Source organism: Neopsephotus bourkii, unplaced genomic scaffold, assembly GCF_033783945.1.
Source record: "Neopsephotus bourkii isolate Nb327-2 ecotype Australia unplaced genomic scaffold, CSIRO-AGI_Nbou_v1 NB_1615, whole genome shotgun sequence".
NCBI classification, from domain to species: domain Eukaryota; kingdom Metazoa; phylum Chordata; class Aves; order Psittaciformes; family Psittacidae; genus Neopsephotus; species Neopsephotus bourkii.
The window spans coordinates 7,547,767-7,569,931 of NW_026902090.1; the positions used below are offsets into that span (position 1 = coordinate 7,547,767).

Here is a 22,165-nt window from a genome sequence, read left to right on the forward strand (position 1 = left end):
TTGCACGAGGCAAGTGAGAGGAAGTTCAGAAGGGATTAAACCCAAGGAGCTCTCTTCAGTACATCCCTTCATTGCGACTAGCTGTAATAAACAACAGATTTCTTTCTAAACTGCTGTCTAGGGACACTCTGAGGACTAAAATGTGACTCTTTTCTATAGTTAATATAGCAGGCAACTTTCTGCAGGCACTTTCCTTTTGTGATCCACTGGAATAATTCAAGAAAAGTTTTATGTATCTTGCAAGCTGTTTTAGTCCTTTTCTCTGCACTGAGGCCCAATCCTGGATGTTGCTGGCACTGCCAGATTTACATTCCCTAGCAGATGTGCACAGAAGCACATTGCTACATTCTCAAGCAGAAACAGAGAGTGGTTTGGTTTGGAAAGCTCTTTAAAGCTCATCCAGTTGCAACCCCCTGCTACATTCAGAGCCACCTTCCACTAGAGCAGCTTGCCCCAAGCCCGTCCAACCTGGCCTTGAGCACTGCCAGGGACAGGGCAGCCACAGCTTCTCCAGGCACCCTGTACCAGTGTCTCATCACCCTCAGAGGGAAGAACTTCCTAGTGTCTGATATAAATCTCCTCTCTGTCAGTTTAAAGCCATTCCCCCTTGTCCTGTGTAAAAAGTCCCTCTCTTGAGCAATTTTATTGTGCATCACTTGTCTGTCTTGGGTTTTATTCCTCTCGTTCTCTTGACTTCCATGTGTTGTTATCATATCTAACTTTATATCAGTTACTAAACTGTTCTTATCTCAACCCACGGGTTTTACCTTTTTTCCAGTTCTCACCATCCCACCAGGATGTGTCTGGTGTGTGTGAGTACTTAGTTGCTGGCTCATGAGTCCAAACTGATGCCTGGGATAGATACACAGTTTAGACATAGTGAAACCATGACAAGACTAATGGAGCATTCTTTAGGACTGAGAGCTGGATGAAAGCTCCACCAGCTTGGGTGTTATTCTAGGAGAGGGCAAGAATCCAATACAGTCCATTAACAGAAAGGCAGTGCATGATAAAAAAAACAAAGAGCAGAGCACATGGTTTTAGGTTTTCAGAATGTAATACTGGCCAGCTTGCGCCACAGTGTATTGTGGAACACAAATATGATTTATTCTAGATCTTAGCAAACTCATCTGTAAATATTTATTTTGGTAAGACACCACACCACTTTGTTTGTTAATGGCTTAATCCATCATTCCTTACATGGTGCTTTGGGTTTTTTTCCTGAGATAGAGCTTGCCTATAGCATGAGTGATTACCTCAGAGGCTTGATGTAACCCCTCAAGCACGGGAATATGAGATCAGAGCAGGAACTGAACTCGGATATCTTGTAAAATGCCCTAGCCACAAATGCAGTTCATGGGGTGAAAACTGAAAGAGAACTCCAAGTGACACTTATGCTTAGATCTTAAATACTAAATCCTAGCCTGAAGCAACCTGGGGCTCACAAGGAGGCTGACGGGATCCCTGCATAGAGCTGGGTCATGCTAACTTTTTGCCATGTAGTTTTGTTGCGATGTGTTGCTAAACTAGAATAATACAATCAGAAGATTGAAATAACCATGTAAGAAGCTCTTCAGAAGAAGATCCAGGCTTGCTATAGAACTGATTTTGTTGTTCTTACCTCATATTCTGATGTGCATTGGTATCTACCAGCATGCACAACTGATTTTCGTGCCTACAACCTTGCTGTTAATGACACTTCTTGAGTCAGCAGCTGAGGCTTAGGCACAGCATCTGCTCCTGACACTGTGAAGTGTGCTTTGCAAAAGTGAGGTACCACATTGCCATCTTCCAGTGCTGTTGTGGGAAGAAACCTCTTCTTTTTTACTTACAGCATGAAGTATGTCTGTTTTATAAGGTTTGCAAGTCTTTTCCCAAACAATGAAGACTCAATAAATTTGGTTGGTTTTTGTTCCAGGATGCTCTTGGCCTAGTAAGGTGACACTATTTGAATTTAACTTGTGACTAACAGGACTAGTCAAGTCCTAGAGAGTAGAAATCCACAGAATTGCATTATGATTACAGATCTTACATTTGTACTCTGTAAACAAATTAGGTATGAACATCATATCTATTGAATAGCATTTCAAAGGACCAATGCAATCACCTACATAGGTTATATAATAAAAGTGGGATAGTTGTATATGTGTGCTCTTAAAAGAGAGTAGATTGCCTAAAGCAGCTATCTTTCTTTTGCAGGATTTCTTCAGTAAAATTGCCTTTATATATAACAATACCATGGTGTGCAGTTGCAGGTTAGTTGTTTGATACAGAAATTTGATGTGTTGTTCCAGTGCAGTCTTCTTCTTCACTAGCAAATACCCCCACAATGCTTTTGTTCTCTAATAATCCATTATATTTTTCACTGCAATTAGATACTTGTAAAGAGAACTTGCCATGGTTAGATGAGTGATTTATTCTTTTCTGTCCTTTAATGAAAATCAGAATTGGGCAGATTTTGTATTTTTTGTATAGGTCCCAAGAAAAATGAATTTGCAGGCCCAAGAGACAGAAATTGCGAAAGAAAATGGTGTATAGTGATATTTACGCCCTTCTGAATGTGTCCAGGCTGTCTTAATCCCCTTGGACAATTTGTTCCACTCTTTGTGATAATTCACACTCCTACCTACATTCTGGTTTTTAGCTCTTTTCTTTGGTGTTTTTCACCCAGTGTAAATTCAGATGAGATGAACTCTTCTTTGTAACTGTTTGCAGAACATGACTGATGCCGTTAACGCCATATGAATGATCAGTGCTAACATTCTTACTGTCTTCTTTCTACAGACCAGATAACAAAAGGAGATCTTGAAAATGTGCTGCAGAAGTTCACAGGGGACATAATGCAGGTTCCTCCGCTGTAAGTTCCGCAATATTAAGACACACTTGGCAGTTGTGTTCAGCTGTTGGGACTTGCCAACACAAGTCAGTTCTCTTAACAATATAAAGACGTCTTGGCAGGAGGATAGAGGCAGGGGAGTTTTAGGAGTTTTGAAGTTTGCAGCTACAGGTCATGCCCATTTGAACATTGAGCACAAATGGTGACCTGGAGCCTATGGCTTTTTTGGGTAACTGTAAAGTAATAAAGTCTTAAACAGCTTTGCAGGGCTTGGTGGCTTCTATTGTGTCTTCCAGTTAGGAAGCAAAGCTCCAAGTGCTAAATGTTAGTTGTGGGTAAGGGCATGCATCTGTGTGGAAGTGCCTTAAATGACTTTGAATTAGTTTTCTGAATGAGTGATTAGTGACTGAGCTTCAGTAGCTTAGCAAATTTCTTCTAGTCAGGTGAGCCATAGTAGCTGGCAGTGTGCAAGCGCTCAGCTTGTGACAGATGGCTTTTATGGTGATTTAAACTAACGTGCTTTCCTTTGCATTTGCAATGGGTCAGTTACTGTGGTTCCAGTGTGAGCCCTGAAAGGTCTGTAATTCAGTAGGTGTTCTGCTTCATTATCCTCCACTAATTTGAGCAAGATCTTTGTGATTTTTTTTTTTTTTTTTATGGTCATCTTTCTGTCAAGACCAAAGTTGGATCTTGGGATAAAGTTTCATGTAATCAGTGGATTTTGTTTTTGTTGTGCTATGGTGATCCCCTAAACACCTTAGAGCAAGGCTACATAACTTGGGAGCTGCTGCTGTGAAGATGTTGTGAAATGAGCAAAGGTGCAAGGAAGAATTATAGGAGTTGTCTAAGCAGTTCCTTGTGCTCAGCTCAGCATAAGCACTGAAGTGGAGTACACCCTCCAGACTTCTGATAGACAGCATGTTAGAGACAGTTGCAAGAGTTGTACCCCTTCTAGATACTCTTTGTTTTCATAAACTAGAAGTTGAGTGATGAAGCATTTCTTAAGTCTGCACACCAAGAGGTAAATGCAGGAGTGTCTCTTGTTTTATAGTTTATGTAGCTACTGCAAATGGGATGATTCTGTGTCCGAGAGATTTCAGAAGCATTTGCTAGGTTTTTTTGTGGGCACTTGGGAGAGGATTAGAAGGGTGTGTGCTACTGTAGTAGAATATTAACAGGATCTGGAGAATGGGAAGTTTGTTCTGTTACAACCATATGACACATTTTCGTGCTCTATCTGATCAGCTATTCTGCTTTGAAGAAGGATGGAGAAAGGCTGTCGACTCTGATGAAGAGAGGAGAAGCAGTCGAAGCAAAGCCTGCTCGGCCAGTAAGAGTGTACAGCCTGTCTCTCCAACGGTTCCATCCACCACTGTTCACACTGGGTAAAGGCCAAAGATTATTACATAGACTGATGCCCCCAACTTGTTAGTGTTTATTTACACTCAGAAAGGGACTGAAAGAGTGAAATGGGTTTCATTTTGCTCAGCTGTTTAATTTGGTGTGAGCCCATGTGCAGAGCCTTTCACTTTCCAGCAAAAGCATCGTGTTTTGGGTTTAAGTTAAGCTGATTATACGTAATCTTTCTGTGAGGAAAATTCTGAGAGGCTGGTCAGGGATCATTTGCATCTGTCCATGATTTTGCAACCTCCAGCTCATGCCTTCTTTCTCAGGTCTGCTTAATTCAGTTTGCCCATTCTTTCACTTAGATGCCCAGACCTGCTGGCATCTCTCCCAGGGCACAGCAATGACCAGTATCAGTTACTGCCAGGCCTCTTTCTTGGTTGAAGAGGCAGGATCTTATCCTTCCGTCATACATGAAGAAATTTGGGTAGTACATTAAGAAGCACATTAATAAATAAACCCAAAAGACTGTTGTAAATGTTTGATGCTGCTGTAAGGTCAAGATAATGTCTCGCTCTGATCACCGGCCTGGTTCATCCTTAGATGGACCAGCTGTTATATGATGAGCAGGTATGAGTGACAGCACTCAGTGCTATGTTACTTCAGCCCTTGCTTTATGGTTGGGTGGCTAGCAGCTGATCTCTGACAGGGAGAAGGGAAAGGCTGAGAGAGAAGGGAAAGTTAAAGGTGAATTTAAAATTTTATTGGAGCTGCCTGTGTGCAGTATCTTAAAAGAACTGATAGTTTAGTCTGTGCTTGAAATAACTTGATTTCACCATTAGAAATATGAATCAACCTTCAGAACTCTTTAAAATAAAGAAAAGTGAAGCATTTGTTAACATACCACAGCAAGTACTTAATTTCTAGTGAGGTAGTTTAGTTGCCATTGTATTTGCTTTCCCTCCTGTCTAGCTTAGCAATCTCACCCACACATATGTTACAGGATGAATAATTGATGTTGCATCCTATAAATATTTTATCACTGGGTTGTTTGCTTAGTGCATTTTTACATTTATGTGGGGGCATGGTTTCTATGTAAAGTAGATTTCACATTGCACTGGCAATTTACCAGGTCACTGTTAACATTCCAGATGTTGAATGTGGCGGTGGCTTTTATGTCAGGAGCCTGGTCAGTGACATTGGCAAAGGTAGGCATGAAAAAACCCCATGAAGGGAACATTTAAGGAATGAATGTGTCTGTTTATGAAAGCATTTTGTCATTTTGTCTATCTCAGTAACTATACCTGTGCATTGTAGTTCTATCACTTGTTTTTATATACACAGGTATTTTCCTTGGGAATGAAAGCTAAGTAATTGCCAGAGGACACTGGGGGCTGTGAGATAAAAATGGAGCATGCAGTAGCACTGAGCAAGATAATACAAGGCAGGGTGGGGATCTTTTCTTTTCCTCCTCCATATGTTAAAGCTAACTCAGATTAAGGATCAGAAGAAGAAAGATACTGTCTTTTTAAACATTATTCATCACATTTTGAAAACAGATTGCACAGAACATTACCATGCACATAATAAACCCTGTCTGCTGGAAAGACTCTACATTTGGGGTGATTTTTCTAGTGTTTTCTTTCTCCTTTACCTGGACTGTGAAGGGTTTTGCTTTCCCACAGGATTATTTGTCTTGTGCTCTATATCTATCAAACTGCATGATGGAGAACAGATAATCCATTTCAGGCACTTTTTTTTTGATGATACATTTGCAGATCAGAATGCAAGTGATGTGGGATAACCCTTTGAATTTCAATGTTGTTGTTTGTGCTTAGGCAAGTCAAAGATTCTGTTATTGCTTTTTGAGCATACTGGCTTATGTTCAGTTTTTTAATGACAAACCAAGATAAAGTCTGTTCTCAGATGATTTCTTTTCAAACATTTAAAAAGCAGTATAAATCTTCCTGCATCAGGAAGGGTGGGAGAGAATGTTTTAGTGTACCTATGCACTTGCAAGTCAACTCTGGTTGCTGTTACATTTTGTTAGCTCCTCATTATGTAATTGTGTCCTCCTGGTATTTATTTTGCATAGCAGAGCATTTGTTTATATATTTTATTTTTCTTTATCTTAGTTTATGTTACCCTGGTAGGCAAAACTGGATGAAAACATCAAAAATCCTTCTTGAAGGCAAGAAGTGCTAAAGTCTCAAATGCTGTGGAAAGAGAGTACATGGTCTTCCAAGTCACTTGTGAATACAGAATGTTCTGCTTACATAATTATTTCATCTCTTTTCATTCTGACTTAAATCTGGAAAACCTTTTGAGAACTTTCTGTAAGATTTTGAACTCTGCTACACTGGAGATCTATGTAAATCAAAGTAATTTCTTGGCTCAAATTTAAGGAGATGCAAAGAAGAGCTAAATCTTCATGAACTTCCTTCTCAAACAAAGCAGAATAACTTAGAAGGCTGCATGTTAAAAGTATGTTTTAACTGAGTTGCAGGTAGTTAAACTTGAACCATGAACTCCTAAATCCTTTTTTCCCCTTTACTGTAGAGCTCTCTACCTGTGCCACTATGCAAGAGCTGACCCGAACCAAACATGGGCCATTTACGCTGGAGGAGCATGCACTTCATGAAGATAAATGGACAATTGATGAAATTGCACGATCCTTAGAGCACTGCACATCTCTTCTCCCAGGAGAGCCATCTCATAAAAAATTGAAGACAGAGCATCCTGGTGAAACTGCTGTGAGCTGTGAGGATAAGTGATAAGTTAGGTCAAGGAAAAAGACTGAATGATTGAGACATTCTAAGATTGGATTGGGATTTGTCTTGCCTCCTGTGTATATCTGCAAGTCTGTACTGGAAGGGTGACAAACAGCAGTGCAAGAAAAATGGTTCTTTTTGTTTTCTGGGTTGAGAACATGCATTGAAAATATCCAGTTCTTGCTGTTTCTTCATCTGTTTATTTTCCTTCTTGCACTCTGTAAATGGATCTGCCACTGATGTCAAATCTTCATAAAGTTTTAAAGAGCTTGTAGGGTGAAATACACCCGTTGTTGCTAATTCCTCAATAAAAATATAAACGTTAAGGTTTGATAAATGAGCTCCCCAAAAAATCATCTTTTTTTCTTTACAGCTGGTAATCAAATCCTGAAATACCATGGTGACAAGACTGTGAGAGCCTGAAGGTACAAGAATGTGGCGTAGCAATTTGCTTTCTTGAAATCCATTTCAGGATCTGTCCATTTTACTGTAGTTTTTCCTATGCAGATTGTTCTTTCAGTCAAATGTTATCCAGACTGCATTAGATGGTAATATTTTACATTGCCTCAACTGTCAGTGAATAGTATCAAATATAAAGAATCCCTGAAGATAACTGTTTGATAACAAGTGTTCTGAAGAGCGTGGTCACCGTTACAGGTGTACGTGTCTTATTCTGGTACAACATCCCAGTTCACCATCCATAATTTAAAGTACAGTGAACTGTTATGCTGTTCATAGGGCTAAGGGAATTAACTTTTGCCATCTGTGAATTGCTTGAGCTGTCTGCTGTGGATTGGGCAGAAGGTTGATGTGCTTCTGGGCTTTGACTGTTATTGTACAGTACAACCTGTACTAGTTGTAAGACAAGAATGATAAACCATCAAGGATCCTCGCTGAAGCTGTTTTAATTCACTGTGGCAGTGAGGGCCTGTTCCACAGTTCACATAGTCAATGGAATTTAATTGAACTGCTTCCCTTGATTTTCAAAATGTCTAAAACACAGTGGTTTGAGAATGCTAAAAAAGCACTCTAGTTTGTTTCCGTGTGTGTAACGGACTATCATAGAAGGATTTCACTATGTATCCCCATACAAGTTAGTAGCTGGTCTGTTTTGTCATAATGGGGAACACAAGGAATGGTTTAACCATGTGAGTGATACTTGGGAGAAACTCCTGCTTTTGAAGTTGTCTCTGAAGCATCACTGAAGAGCAGTGGACTGGCTGCTGTTACAGTTATGTGCTGCTGCAGGCCAAGTGTCCTGCTGTGGCTTTGAACAACTGCTACACCTTAGGGTTTGGTTTTAGAGTACAGGAACTTGGCTCAGAGTAGCTGAATGCTGTAAAGCCAAGAGTTTGTGCTTAGATTAGGGTGTATCTGTTAGAGAGAGACACGAACATTTGATTTAATGACTGTTAACGGACTTGCTAATTTCTATTGTAAGGTATCTTGATAGCTGATTACTTCTGTTGCTTAAAAGAAGGTGTATTTTATTCCTAACTTGACTTAAATCTCCACATGCTGCATTTTATGTCTCTGTCTGTACCTTACAAAAAGGTATTGTGTGAAATGATCGAGTTCCAACCTTGCTTTAAATCTAAGATACGAAATAAATATCCTGAAGTTTCTTATTGCAGGGTACCTTTCCAGACATCTATAGGGGCTTTTTTGTTTTTCATATAACAAGAAACGGAAGTCTATGCAAGATTAATGAAGCTTTTATTTAGAGGAAGAGTTTATGCTTCATTGTTCAGTAAACAGGCATTTTCTTTCTTTTGTGTATTACTATAAAAAATTTAAGGGAAATGTTGAAAATATCACGAGCAAATTGAAATGTTAGAGCACAGTGGCAGCAATATATTTAAGGAACAATGTAGATGAAGTAACCATTATAAGAAATTTTGATTTCAGAAATGGGAGAAAAGCATTGTGTTCTGTAGGAGCACAGTGGGAGATTTCAGCTGTTTCTTTTCAGGGTGGGAGGGTTTGTTCTTTTTTGTCCTTTGGATAGAAACAGAGAAGAAAGAGCTTATTTCCTAAGGAAATCAAATAAAGCGGAAAATTTCATTTTCCAGTATGCTTATCCTGAATGATCAAAGACTTTGATTGAAATACAGCGTCTCTTATTGTCTAAATCTGTATTTTTCCAAGACTAATGTACATTATCCCAGAGGTTTTCTAGATTAAGCCCTCATTTTATATATTTTTCTTTATCTTTCTGCTTTTTTAAAAAATAGATGTAATTCTGTTAGTCTGTTTTATCTACAGGGGTTTCTTTAAAAATTAGTGCAATTGGGAAATCTTTCTATTAATAGGGTACATTTGTATACAGTGTTATAAGCGTCTAGCACATTTTTATCTCAGCTGTTTGTTTAATGCTCACCATGGTTTTCTTGTTACCCCATGTAAGACCCTCTGATATTTTTGTTTCGAACGGAGAATGATATTTTTATCAGCTTTTAGGTTAGCTTGCAACTGGCCTGTTATAATTACTGCTAACAGATCCGTGATCCTGAGAAGACAGGATGTCTTCCATAGTGTAGTCACTTGGGAGAAATGAAGGCACAATTAAAAGAAACCATCCTTATCATATCAGCAAGTTCTCATTTGGGCTGCAACTCCTAATCCACATGGAAAGCATAGGGAGAGAAAGAATTCGGTTGTACATGTTCAGGCATCTGCATATAGTGTGTAGATAGTGTTTCTAAAGCCTGGAGATACCTTTCAATTTATGAATGTGACTTCCCCAAGGCTTTCATTCCTGTGTAGCAAGTCAGGAGGCTTTTACCAGCTCTAGGTTGACTTTTTGTTCTGGGTTCCTCTCATCTTCCCCAGGGCTAGGTTCTTCAGAAGTAAAGGCAGAACTCCTTTATCTCCAATTAATGACAGACTTTCCCCCACATAGCTCATATAGAACTACACAAGTTATTTCACTTACAAGCTGGGCGGCAAGTATGTTTGGTTGTACTTGTAGATGGCTGGGTAGCACAAAACTATGGCAGACAGCAGACAGGTGTCCTTAGAAAACACAGTTAAAGTCATGAACAAATCACACAGTAACAGCTTGTTTTACACCCATTGATGGGTGTCAGCCCCCTTCCAGCCCTGAGCAGTTGAACTGAATTTTCAAACATGTCAGACTCCTTTGGCTGCTGCCCAGTGTCTTTCCTAGGTGCTTGGCCTCACTTGCATGCTCTTTCCTCTGTACCCCTGCACTTTAATGGGTCTCTGCCTCTTGAGCCATTAGTCCCAATAAGTAGTAACCAGGAAGCCACTGGAAAATCTAGTAATAGCTTTTTTAGACATGTTTTAATATGTGTTTAATCTGGTACCTTGAAACTATCCAGGTCTGGAAGTAAATGTGTTCCCATGGGAACCTAGGGCAACACTCATTGCAACTTCTTTATTCTTATAAACACGTGTGTCCCTGAGATATCAGAGTTCAGAATCGTGCTCTAGCCACAGAGAACAAAATATCCCGTGATCCTGGCTCCTGAATAGTGGCAGTCATGGTATCTCAAGGGCTATTTAGAGATACAGGAAAAGTATAAAGTATTTCTGAGATTAGTAGAAGAGTTAGTGCCCAGCTGGCACAAACAGTAGTTCATAGGAATTTTATGGCACTCTGGACATGTCTGCATGTCTGCAGTTTACTGTTTAAAAGATATCTGTGATGCATGCTTTTAATGAGTGTTGTTCATGGGCAAAGTACTGGTAGGAAAGAAAGCATGTCCTGCTTTTTGAGCTCAATGTTGTCTAGTTGAATTTGGACTTGCCATCTTTAGTCCATCAAAGTATGCTGCCATAGCCTGGCTGGCTGCCTCCAGTGCTGGTTCACTGAGATTGACAAGGGCTTCATCATCTGTCTCCTTCTAATGGCTCTGCCTGCCTGTCTCACTTTCATCCTTATTTAAATGGCAGTTTTTCTGTGCACTTCACCACATATTTCTGCTGCCAGCATGTTGAGCACTTTTTAAATGTTGTTTTAAAGCAAAATCAATAGGCTCTTTTTTCTTATATTAATCAAGTCTGAGCCATTAGCAAAATATTCAAGGAGTGCTTTTGTCAATAACAAAGCATTTAGCAGCTTCCCCTGCAGTTCTGCTTTTGATTTATACGTTTATTAGAAGAAAATAAAATAAAACTTAGAATAATTCCCCAAATTTGGGGATATTTTAGTTTTTTTTTGGGTTTTTTTTAGTGTAATAAACGCTGAAGTTTCTAATCTGGGCATGGATAGCTGTGAGACTCTAATGGCCAGGGTCGTTTGGTTTGCTTGGCAGCATCAAAGCATCAGTTGGCAATAGTATTAATTTAGTTAAAAAGACCTTAGAGAGACAAAGTGAGAGTACACGTGAGAGTGTGACTACAATATAAAACCAGAGGGCAGAGAGAGAGAGAAGGAATAGATTCAGCCAGTGCAGGCAAAATTACTATCCCTATTAGGAAGCAGTCATTGTTTCTAATAGCCAGGGCTTTAATTTGCTTCTTCCTGAGACCTGATTAAGTAAATCACCAATACTTAAGAGCATGTCAAACAACCAGGTTTATCATCAGGATGCTTATGTCTCTACTGGATTTGCATGTTTGGTAGCAGGGGGGCTACAGGGGTGGCTTCTGTGAGAAGGTGCTGGGAGCTTCCCCCATGTCCAGTGGAGCCAATGCTAGTGGGCTCCAAGATGGACTCACTGCCAGCCATGGCCAAGCCCATCAGTGATGGTGGCAGGGCCTCTGGGATGCCATGTTTGAGAAGGGGAAAAGTTGCTGCACAGGAGCAATTGCAGCCAGAGAGGAGAGAGAATGTGTGAGAGAAACAGCTCTGCAGACCCCAAGGTCAGTGCAGAAGGAGGGGAGGAGGTGATCCAGGTGCTGGAGCAGTGGTTCCCCTGCAGCCTGTGGTGCAGACCATGGTGAGACAGTCTGTGCCCCTTACAGCCCATGGAGGACCCCACACTAGATCAGGGGGATGCCCAAAGAAGGCTGTGACCCCAAGAGAAGGCTCCTGGCAGGACCTGTGGCCCCACAGAGAGGAGTCCACACTGGAGCAGATTTGCTGCAGGACTTGTGACCCTACAGGGGACCCACACTGGAGCAGCCGGTTCCTGAGGACTGCACCCCATGGAAGGGACCCACGCTGGGGCAGTTTGTAGCCTGTGGGAAGGACTCATATTGGGGAAGTTGGTGGAGGACTGTGCCGTGGGAGGGACCCCACGCTGAAACAGCAGAAGAGTGTGAGGACTTGATTTCTGTTCCCTCCTCATCTCTGGTTCAAAGATGGGGCTGAAACAAAGCTGCAGCCTTTTCCTGACTTCTCCATGTCACGTTGCTGTGTGTGTTGTGGATGCTGTAACACCCCTCTGCTCTAACCCTGGGCTGTAAAAGGGGTTGTGTGCTTTGCCCCAGAAGTTAACAGTAACTGAGAATAAGTAGGGTGAGAAATAAGGTAATGGAATTTGTAGAACAAACACAAAATGCTTTTCCTCTTGCTGAGTGTATTCATCTTAGGTCATAGCTCTGTACCTGGCCCTTCCACATGTCATCCCATCAATTTACCTACTGTTTGAGACACTTCATCCTAAAACTGCCTCATCCTTTCTTTTGAATTCCTTTGCAGGTACCTGTGGGCCTTGCCATGGAGCAAAAATGCTGTTTACTTTATGGGGGAACAGGAAAGCTGGTGCCAAAGCAGAATTAAAAAGGATGAGGTGTGTCTGCTCCGTTTCTTACCATGACCCTTTCGTCAGGAAGGCACAGTTCTGAATGCTCTAGTGCCCTTTCTGTGGGACATGGGATTATTTTAGATATTTCACAATTAAGTACTTCAAAGTCAAATCTGCAGCTGAGTGCATGCATTAAAACCAAAATACATCATTTCACAGATGTCACGCTACTTTAGTGGCTTTAGAACCTGATTTTACAGCTTAAAAGGAGGGGGCTAGAAAAGCCACGACAAGAGGTAAATGTGTATTTCAGTTGTTGCATTTTTTAAATAGATGAATTCATTTTAGGTAATCATGTAACAAAATACATTTAGGATACTAATGGAGAACGTAAAGAGAAAGGACATGGTTTTTACTACCTTATCTTTCTTTTAGCACATAAAACAATTATCTTAAATACCCCATTTCAAAGCGTAAGGAGCTTTTATGTGGAAACGCGTGAGAGGTTGTTACTGTGTGCTGGTGTGAAAAAAGGCATTCATTTTCATTGCAGCCATTGGAAAGATCAGTCTTGTGTGATGCCCTTCAGAAGGCAGTGTTTTAGTTTTGCTTGTATTGAATTGCCTTAATTCCTCAGCACAACTTACTTGTTTGTGTGTGGTATGTTGGTAGTAAAATCATTTCCTGCAACTGGCTTTCCTAGGGGTCAACAGAACTGGGTTGGTTTCTGCAGGTAACGTAGGATGCATTCCCAGTGTAAGTGGAACACTGTGTGCAAACTAAATATATTTACAAAACAAGATCATTTCTCTGCAATCTTTGCTATGCAGATTGCTCTTCCAGGAAAACGTTATCCAGGCTGCATTAAACCTGGCTGCTGCTGTTGTGTTGCTCTGTATATAGTTTCTTCTTCGTGTATACCCTAATTTGACAAGAGGCGCTGGCACGCTCTGGTTTTCTTGTCCAGGTGATTAATTTCACCCAGCTGCTCATACACAGGGAGGTTACTGGCTTTAACTTCTGTATTGACTAGAGAGGTGGAGTTGTTCAGCTGGGAGAAGAGGAGGAGAGTAGGTTTAAATTAGACATCAGGAAGAAGCTCTTCCCTGTGAGGGTGCTGAGGCGCTGGCACAGGGTGCCCAGAGAAGCTGTGGCTGCCCCATCCCTGGCAGTGTTCAAGGCCAGGTTGGACACAGGGGCTTGAAGCAACCTGCTCTAGTGGAAGGTGTCCCTGCCCATGGCAGGGGGTTGGAACTGGATGAGCTTTAGTGTCCCTTCCAATCCAAACCATTCTATGATTCTGTTTCCTAGCACTGTGCTCTACACCTCTGTTAGAAAGGACCTCCAGTAGTGATAGCAGCAAGAGCTGTGTACCCACCTCAGCCATCCTGTTCACAAACAGGTATACAAAGTGTTGATGGTACAAATCTTGGGCAAATAAACTCAACTGTGTTAGGAGGACTGTTCCTAGCAGGAATAGTATGTTGCTCTGTTAACCTCCATCAAAAGAGAGTGGCAACAGGGAATAGTAATGTGCTAGTAATCCTTCCTCTAAGCAAGAGTTGGTGGAAGATGTCCACGAGGTGTGTGGGTTCATAGTTAACTTAAAGCATGTGATGATTTCCCCTTACCTCAGCTAGGGGACTCCAGCCCTGTTCTACTAAATTATATATATTATTACTCACTGAATTAAGGCCTTATGTATTTAATTTTCACCTGTCATGTTTTTTCTCCTTTTTTTTTTTTCTTTTTTATTTTAGTGATGTAAACTGGTGGGTTGAAAAATGGTGTTTCTTTTTATAGGAGAAAGGAGAAAAAGCCAGAGTAAAATCAATATTAATGGTGTGGCACAACACTTCGAGTTGTTCCACATCTAATGAATATGTAACAGTTCTATTTTCTACCTAAACACACAAAAATTGTCAGAATGGAATTAGTGTTATTTTTGAGAATGTGTTTGTCTAGGAAATTCATTTCTCCAGAGAGTGCCATTAAAGGCTGCGCAGCATGGATAAACTGATGTGAGTGTGCTGGGGATCTGTTCCTAGAGCTGGGAACACGGAGCTTTTATTGAATTGTGTACTGTTTCCCTGTGCTGGTTTTATCTGTTCTCCTCTGCTGTGTTGTAAATGTGTATTACTAGAGTGAGCATAGTCATACAATCCAAACTGGTGTTCAGCCATTCCTTTCTGTCAGTGGAAATGCAGAGTGCTCATCCCCTTAGCCCCCGTGCAGCAACAAATCCAAGCTGGTCCTTCAGAACTGTGTAGAAAAAACCCAGCCATAAGCCCCTGTCCCACAGAGAAGGTGGTGTATGATCAGGATTTGAGGAGATAAGCTTATCTGGGGGCAGAGCATGTTTTATAGCTGCAAAGACAAGTGCATCTGGACAGCCTTTCCTATGTGTCTGCAACCTGACCCTGAACATACCAAGCCAGACAGCTTTCCCAAGGAAGGGCATCTTTTAGAAGAGTGTCCAGCCATCAGATCCGAGGAGTAAAGCTCCCACTGTCAAAATAATTGAGTAAACTTCTCACCTCTCCTTTGTTAAAGGAACTCACTGACTCTGCTTTGTTCTTGCATTGCAAGGCTGGTTTTCAAGCCCTCCAATCAAGCCCCTGTACAGTGTTCCATGACTGGCATGAACAGGGGATGTGGTTCAGAGAGCAGCTCTGATGCTTCCTTCTGGTTTTCTTAGCATGTTTAGTTTGGAGAAAAAAAGAGGGAAACCCTGGCAGCATCCCTTTTGTTACAGGGCAGACTTTATGCTTCATGCCTGTTGTTGTGTAAGAGAAACCTGGCAATGGTTTGGGTTGGAAGGGACCTTAAAGCTCATCCCGTTCCACCCCCTGCCATGGGCAGGGATACCTTCTGCTAGAGCAGGTTGCTCCAAGCCCTGTCCAACCTGGCAACGGAAGAGGGAATTCCATGGCAATGTCTCTCCTGCACTTCCTTTCTTATCTCCCTGTGTAAGAAAAGCATAACTTCTTTCCTGTCACTTTTGGAACTTGCATATGCTTGTTTCTTCTGGAGTTGGACAGCTTCCTGCACCTTTCTGCGCCTTGGTACCCAGGAAACATTCATCTCTCACTGCAGCCATCCATTGGTTTCATAAGTAGCCCAAGGCTAAGAAGCAAAGTTACAGTCTAGAGATGTTGCTGATTGTGGTCCAGAAGAGAGAAAAATTTGGCCAGGAGCAAGTAATTGTTGAATAGCAGAAACAACAGAGAATTCTTGCTAAAGCATGAAATATGGCTGGTGTCTGAACACACCGATGTGGTACAAGGCTGGAAAAAGTGTGCTTGGGCTTTCTGTTATTGCACTTCGCTTGTTCATTCCTAACAAAGTTACGGGACTCTAAGAAAAGTGGTTTTATTGGCATCAAATCCCAGTTGCAGGTTTGGGGAAGCTCAATTGATAGAGCGTTTGTTCATTTTCTGGCAAACTGTTATGTATTTATAAATCCTTAGATAAAATGCAATAGGTAGTTGGGAAAGTTGGAATTAAAACCTACACATACACCTTTTCTGGTGTACTTTCCAAAGACATCAGCTCCAAAAGGAGCGAGGACCCTGCAGGTCCCCTGAGGCTCCGTTCTGTGGATGCTAAGTAATTCCTTGGAGTGGGGTGGGCATTTTAAGGAAGGGGGTGTCTGTGTAGGATAAGAAATCTTGAGACTCCATTTAGTGTGTTTAATCCTTCCATGAGGAAAATGTCTTTCAGTGTTATTTTGAGGTAAGGTCAGCCCAGTGACTCTTCAATTATACATAACCCAAGCTGCATGCTTCATCTTCCTTTCTGGAGATCTGTTTAACCCACAGAGACCAGTGAGGAACTGTTTTCAAGGGAAGGAAACACTTTGTGTTTCATACCAGATGTGTAACATACCAGATGCATGCCCACAATGGAAGGAATTACAGGCTACGATTGCCTCCACCTGAATTCATTGGCATAAAGGAATAAGGAGCTTTCTGACATGTCAGCTTGTTTCTTTTCCTAGGATTTTTTTATCATTAGGGGGGATTGCTTCACTGCAATCATTATAATTTAACCCCACTGCTATGAGCATCACAGTGTGTGACTGCAGAGAGAGACTCAGTTCTTGCCTTAGAATGTACTGTCTGTACCGACTCCAGCATAAGCAGCTAACCTGATGAGCTGAATGTTAAATGCAGAGAGCTTCAACCAGCACAGCTGCTTTTATTATTTTGATGACTATGAAAAGCCTTAAAAAGAAAGTACAAAAGAATGATTTGAAAGAGGAAAAGTGTTTGTATTTTGAAACCTTTCCAAATAAACGCGTCAGTAATTTGCCAGGGTTAGCAGGGGACTTTCCCAAATGTCTATTTAGAGAATAGGGTTTGTAGAGAAGCTGTTGAATATTCTGGTCATTTGGTTCAATGAAGTACTGCTCCATGTGTTGTTCCTAATTCAGGTCCTGTTCAGTCACTAACAGTTTGAGTTCCTGTTTCTGTCATGCTGAGTTGGTCAGTCTGCCAAGGTTACAGCCTGGTGTATCAAAGCTTGAAAGCTGGCTGATCAGCGTTAGCTCTGTAGGGAAGATGCATCTTATCAAAGAGAACAGGATGGACAAGGCATACGGGTATGCAGAAAACAAACGTGTGAGGAGAAGGGAAACTTTATTTTCTTGCTTTAATAATCTTTTAATTATAGTCTATCTGGCTTTTGGTTGATGAATGGACCACTCGGTCGATAAAGAACTGGCTGGATGGCCACACACAAAGAGTAGTGGTCAATGGCTCAATGTCCAGCTGGAGACCAGTAACGAGTGGTGTCCCTCAGGGATCGGTGTTGGGACCGGTCTTGTTCAACATCTTCATTGCTGACATGGACAGTGGGATTGAGCGCGCCCTCAGCAAGTTTGCCGATGACACCAAGCTGTGTGGTTCGGTTGATACGCTGGAGGGAAGGAATGCCATCCAGAGGGACCCTGACGCGCTTGTGAGGTGGGCTGATGCCAACCTCATGGAGTTTAACCATGCCAAGTGCAGGGTCCTACACCTGGGAATCCCAGGCACAGCTACAGGTTGGGCAGAGAAGAGATTCAGAGCAGCCCTGTGGAGAAGGACTTGGGGGTGCTGGTCGATGAGAAAATGAACATGAGCCGGCTCCAGTGTGCGCTTGCAGCCCAGAAAGCTAACTGTATCCTGGGCTGCATCAAAAGGAGCGTGACCAGCAGGTCAAAGGAGGTGATCCTGCCCCTTTATTCTGCTCTCGTGAGACCTCACTTGGAGTATTGTGTGCAGTTCTGGTGTCCGCAACATAAAAAGGACCTGGAACTGTTGGAACAAGTCCAGAGGAGGGCCACGAGGATGATCAGGGGACTGGAGCACCTCCTGTATCAAGACAGGCTGAGAAAGTTGGGGCCTCATAGCAGCCTTCCAGTATCTGAAGGGGGCCCAGAGGGATGCTGGGGAGGGACTATTCTTTAGGGACTGTAGTGACAGGACAAGGGGTAACGGTTTCAAACTTAAACAGGGGAAGTTTAGATTGGATATAAGGAGGAAATTCTTTCCTGTGAGGGTGGTGAGGCACTGGAATGGGTTGCCCAGGGAGGTTGTGAATGCTCCATCCCTGGCAGTGTTCAAGCCCAGGCTGGACAGAGCCTTGGGTAACATGGTTAATGTGAGGTGTCCCTGCCCATGGCAGGGGGGTTGGAACTTGATGATCTTAAGGTCCTTTCCAACCCTAACTATTCTAGGATTCTATGATCAACTTTGCTCTCTGTTGCAGGCTGAAGGCAGAATCAAAGCCACTGTGATTTCACAATTCTCCAGGTCAAAACTGTGATGGTTAATTGAAGAACTACTGATATTATGCGTCATGTAAAGGCACTTTTGAGTATTGGTTAATACTTACCTGCTCATCTTCTCTCACATCTGAAAGTTCTTCATCTGCCCAGGTACGTGTTACAAAGGGCAAGCCCTGCAAATGAAGATACCGTTATTATGCTTTCATTTTAGAAGCAAACAGTAGAGTCAGGACTGTTGAATCATGGTCACAAGAGTGTCAAGCAGGCCGTTAAGGCAATTATTGAGACATCTGGTTTGCTTAGAGCAGGATTTGGCATGTGAATGTGAGACAGCAAGGTTAGTGTTCCTTCCCAGGCACTGTGCGCATCACATCTGACAATAAGCTTTACCTTGCCACATGTTTCCTAGTTTAAATAGAAAGCCAGACACGTCATGAGGAGAGGAAATAAACATCCATGTTTATGGATGTGAACTCTTAGCAACTCTGAGCAACTAAGCTCAACAGATGGAGCCAAGATTCGCAGTTACCTGAGTCATGGCTCTTGTCACCAAACTGAAGTTCTACTCGCAGTGTAATTTAGAAGCCGTATGCATACGGTTATTGGAAATACAAGCTGGTATCTTAGGGCAGGGAAGGAACTTTTTGGTATAAAGCTTTTTAAGGGATATTTTTGTGAGTAGTTTCAGTGTTAATTGAGCTGGAGGCCTTTAAAGCCTTCAGCCTCCTTGCGATAAAGCCAGATTTGATCAAACCACCCCCCTTTTCAGTGCAGGCATACTGCTGTGCTCCCCTCCCTCATTAACTACTTGTAAAACACCTGCTTGTCTCTTCTTGTGTTAGAGCAGTTTTAACCAGTTCTGCTCGACATTGTCTGTGCAATGCCCAAATATTTCCATTGACTTCCCTGTCATTACTCCAGATTTATATTGGTTTGATGTAGAGCAGAAACGTGCCCTGGAGAATGTGGAACCCCAAAGGCATCCACTAAATCCATTTTTTTAATAAGAAAAACAAAACGATGTTGCAGTTGGATGTCATTTGTCATTGTCTCCCACTTGCTTGTATCTCATTATAAAGGAGGAATGCAGGAAGGCTATCCCATTAGCTGTTGGTTCAAACCTAGTTCAAGAAGAAAGCTTGGTACCTCCAGGAACGTCTTTCCAGCAATAGTCTGATCTCTGCAGGTTGCTGTTCAGAGTTCCTTTAAATCAGCTCATGCTTAGGCTTTGCTGGTTGGAAGTACCTGTTATCTGCAAACCTGTTTAACTTGCACCTTTAATATGTAATTGAGGATATCATTTGAAAGCACAGTCCTTTCTGAAGCTCCATTTATGAGAAGGATTTCACGCTTTAGCACGTTGTGTTCTGATGCACTGAACACTGACCTCCATCCTGCTTCCACTGAAGGTAAAGCTAAAATGGAAAGTCTCTGACATTCTTTAAAACATTCCAGCTAAATATCCTTTGATGTTTCTGTGGTCAAAGATGCAGATGAGATTTAAAAGCCTGTCTTCTTAGGGTTTTCTTCAAATAGGGGACTTGCTGAGGATCAAATTATTTCATAAGCAATTCCTTTTTCTCTGCCCTAAGGGGGTTCAGACGTAAGGGCTGTTCTTTTTTAATGTCACAGATTTGTATTGCACCTCTTACTTGAGGCTATAAGAATAATTGGCAAACGTTAATTCAGGATCCCACTCCAGTCAAGTGGTAAGACAGCAACAGACTTTTCCCTAGGAAAAAGTAAGCTAGGAGATGAATGTCGGATGAGCAGTACAGAGTCTTAGCAATAAGGGTGGGTACTGACTTCCCAACCTGCTAAACCTCACCTTACTGTCTGTTTGTGCCTTCCCTTTACCTGCCTCTTTAGTCTGAAGCAATTTATGGCAAAAATAGCTTCCCTTTGTAGACAGAATGCCTCCATTTCATTTTGGGTTTTAGGTAAACCATAATATAAATGGATATTTGCTTGTGGATTCACCTGGTGAACAATCTTGGGCCAGCAAAGCTGAGTGAGAGTGAGCTTTAAGTCACAGAATCATAGAATAGTTAGGGTTGGAAAGGACCTTAAGATCATCCAGTTCCAACCCCCCTGCCATGGGCAGGGACACCTCACACTAAACCGTATCACCCAAGGCTCTGCCCAACCTGCTCTTGAACACTGCCAGGGATGGAGCATTCACAACCTCCCTGGGCAACCCATTCCAGTGCCTCACCACCCTAACAGGAAAGAATTTCCTCCTTATATCCAATCTAAACTTCCTCTGTTTCAGTTTTAACCCATTACCCCTTGTCCTATCACTACAGTCCCTAAAGAATAGTCCATCCCCAGCATCCCTATAGCCCCCTTCAGTCATCTTTACTGGAAACTGGAAGGCTGGCCTGACCACTGTGCCTTGACTCCCTCTGTGTTAGTGATTTGCTCAGCTCCCAGGTGCCTACACAGCCTACTTCCCAACTGTTGAAGGTGAGCTGTGCATCAGGCAGAGTTGGGAACAACTTTCCATCACACAGTGATGCTGTAAGCAGCTGGGGTGACCTGCACACAGCTTTGCAGCTGCAGAAACTGGGAAGAGTCTTCATCTGGCTGCAAACCCAGTGCCTGCAGCCCTGGCTCGGCTCTGTGTCCTGGCATGGTGCTCAGTTGTTATCCTGCCTAATAAGCACTGAGAAATGGCCCATTTAGGCTGCTTTGTTTATCAGTACCTAAGGAAAAGTTTATAATCAGCTCGTGATCAGCAGGTAGGGAATTTTGCTGAGCAGTGAGGAAGGATAGTGAAGTTATTTGAAACAAAGGTCTCTTTTATGTGCATATACCAGCTCTGCAGTGACAATGCTGCAGCATGAGCTGTGTTAACAGAGGCCAAAGGCAGGAGAGACTCAGAACTGCAAGTTCCTGGGAATGCAGGCTCACAGGATGGGAAGACATTGAGCAGCTCCCTGCTGTGAAAGGAAACAGGGAAGAGCTGTATGGCACAGCCCTCACTGCCTTGTCAGGCTGGCTGCTCATCTGCATCCTGCACTGTACAAAATGCAGAAGTCATTTGTGGCCCATAGGAGCTGGGATGCTCTGGAGCATCAGGTTTGGTAAGAAAAGGTTGAAGAGCTCTGGAAACATCTGAAGGTGATGAAGGGTAAACTTCAAAGCTGTTCCAGCAGCAGCTACAGTTTTCAACCAGCAGAATATGGAGCAGAAACTTCATGGCTGGAAACTTGTTCTTTGGTCCTTACATCTTCATGGATGGTTTCTGATGACCCAGACACCCTGAGGACCTTCTGCCTTCTCCCTCCCACAGACAGAGATTTAAGACCTCCAACAAATGTATGCATTATCCTGGGAAAAAAGCCCAAATTCCTCCCAGGTTCACTGCCAGGTTGCAGGACTGCATCTTCTGTTGAGAAGGTTAAATTTAGGTTCTACACATGACATCTGTCTAGCTCAGATCCTTTAGTTCAGGTCCTAACCTGCAGCTCCCTCAGCCTGCTGTCAGGTGCCTGGGGCTGGAGGCTGTTGCAAGGTTACACTTGGGTTTAGGCCAGTGCAGGAGAAATGAGAGGCAAGTCCAATAGCATAGGAACTGCAGAAGTAAAGCTTGGATGTTTCATGTGCTTCTGAGTGTGATCCTGATTTTGCAGCTATGGGAGTTTTATCACATGAAGTTCAGCTGATGAGACCAGATTTTTCTGGGAAAGAGAAATTGTTTGGTTTTCACTTTATCTGATGCTGGAGTGAAGCGAGGCTCAGGCTTCTTGTGTCTCTTCATAGATACTCAGAAAGCGGAGAT

The 22,165-nt window shown here is 42.4% G+C and overlaps 1 protein-coding gene across 1 annotated transcript in view; it reads left to right on the plus strand.

Annotated features, from left to right (window-relative positions):
• The window catches only part of TRUB1 (TruB pseudouridine synthase family member 1), a 28,438-nt gene extending 21,150 nt beyond the window's left edge, over window positions 1-7,288 (plus strand). Inside the window, exons 5-8 of the mRNA XM_061372769.1 lie at window positions 2,785-2,857; window positions 4,082-4,221; window positions 5,332-5,388; window positions 6,740-7,288. Of these exons, the coding sequence (XP_061228753.1) occupies window positions 2,785-2,857; window positions 4,082-4,221; window positions 5,332-5,388; window positions 6,740-6,954 (485 nt within the window). The 3' untranslated portion in view covers window positions 6,955-7,288. The remainder of the gene's footprint in view (window positions 1-2,784; window positions 2,858-4,081; window positions 4,222-5,331; window positions 5,389-6,739) is intronic.
• The last annotated feature ends 14,877 nt before the right edge of the window (window positions 7,289-22,165 follow it).